Below are 1,728 nucleotides of genomic sequence, written 5' to 3' on the forward strand. Positions count from 1 at the left end.
AAACAAGTGCTAACATTAGACTCAGACAGTGTCAATAAAACAGTGCTAACATTAGACTCAGCAGTGTACAATAAAACAGTGCTAACATTAGACTCAACAGTGTACAGTAAAACAGTGCTAACATTAGACTCAGCAGTGTACAGTAAAATAGTGCTAACATTAGACTCAGCAGTGTACAATAAAACAATGCTAACATTAGACTCAACAGTGTACAAGTAAAACAGTGCTAACATTAGACTCAACAGTGTACATTAAAACAGTGCTAACATTAGACCCAACAGTGTACATATATAAAAATTCTATAAATTTAAAATATTTTTATTGAGATATTTTGTAATTATGAGAAATTTTATTTTCAAATAATTATTTAATTGATTAGAGTGCATAACTAAACAAAAACTTGTCCTCGGTTGTGATAACTATAATTTCATTGTATTTTCAACATTTATGGTTTTAAAATTTAGATATTTATATCCAGTGTGAAATAAGTAACATTCCAGAAAAATCTTAGACTTCTCTATTTATACTAGTCATAAAAGAAAACCAAAGACACACAACTTGTGAACAGTGAAGTCTTAAATCAGTTTCACTCTACACAAAAAAAGACTGTTTTTAGAAAAGCTACGTTTAACAATATTGAAAAGCCACATATATATATATATATAAAAGTTATTACTGTAGCACGTGCAATTGAAACTGGAATTTAATATTAGCTTCTTTTTTTTTGTCTTCTTTGATCGTACAACTTTGGAAGGTATTTGAAGTTGTGAGTCCCGTATGAATATTGAAAACAGATATTTCTCAGTGAGTAATTGATGGTTCTTAAATATTTCTCTACATCTATGTGGATTAACTGGACAGAAAACTTTAAAACGTACTCAACTTTCTGTAATGTTTTATCCTGAACAGGTTAGTGCTGTTTTGAATCGTGAATATATATATATATATTTAATATATTTTCTTGAGTGTAGTAAAGCAAATATGTTTGTAACTAACACTTCCAGGTGTTGTATTGATTAAAATTATTCTTTACATGTGTTTAATGAAATAGATACACCAACATTAATGAAATTATGTGTTGCTTGTAGGTTTCAAATTCTAATGGACTACTCCTTGAGTGGTAGCACATGTCAGTCTGTATGCATAGAGACCAAAACAAGAAACTACCACATGTCAGTCTGTATGCATATAGACCAAAACTAGAAACTATCACATTTCAGTCTGTATGCATATCTATATGCATACAGACTGACATGTGGTAGTTTATTGTTTTGGTCTAAATGCGTACAGACTGACATGTGGTAGTTTCTTGTTTTGGTCTATATGCATACAGACTGAAATGTAATAGTTTCTAGTTTTGGTCTATATGCATACAGACTGACATGTGGTAGTTTCTTGTTTTGGTCTATTACAGACTGACATGTGGAAGTTTCTTGTTTTGGTCTAAATGCACGCATTTAGACCAAAACTAGAAACTATCACATGTCAGTCTGTATGCATATAGACCAAAACAAGAAACTACCACATGTCAGTCTGTACACATACAGACCAAAACTAGAAACAACCACATGTCAGTCTTTACGCATATAGACCAAAACTAGAAACTACCACATGTTGGTCTGTACGCATATAGACCGAAACAAGAAACTACCACATGTCAGTCTGTATGCATAGAAACCAATCCAGAAACAAGGAGAAATTTCAGTCATACAGTAAAGTAATCTGTGG

At 31.5% G+C, this 1,728-nt stretch overlaps 2 protein-coding genes across 2 annotated transcripts in view; both read left to right on the plus strand.

Annotated features, from left to right (window-relative positions):
• LOC111089231 overlaps nt 1-315 on the plus strand; it is a 1,915-nt gene extending 1,600 nt beyond the window's left edge. The window contains exon 2 of the mRNA XM_022401353.1: nt 40-315. Coding sequence (XP_022257061.1) covers nt 40-219 — 180 coding nt within the window. The 3' untranslated portion in view covers nt 220-315. The remainder of the gene's footprint in view (nt 1-39) is intronic.
• The window catches only part of LOC106472809 (cytochrome b561-like), a 39,064-nt gene extending 37,736 nt beyond the window's left edge, over nt 1-1,328 (plus strand). The window contains exon 5 of the mRNA XM_022401352.1: nt 755-1,328. Within this exon, the coding sequence (XP_022257060.1) occupies nt 755-770 (16 nt within the window). The 3' untranslated portion in view covers nt 771-1,328. The remainder of the gene's footprint in view (nt 1-754) is intronic.
• Nucleotides 1,329-1,728: the final 400 nt, after the last annotated feature.

This window comes from Limulus polyphemus, unplaced genomic scaffold (assembly GCF_000517525.1).
Source record: "Limulus polyphemus unplaced genomic scaffold, Limulus_polyphemus-2.1.2 Scaffold5631, whole genome shotgun sequence".
In the NCBI taxonomy this organism is placed as follows: Eukaryota; Metazoa; Arthropoda; class Merostomata; order Xiphosura; family Limulidae; genus Limulus; species Limulus polyphemus.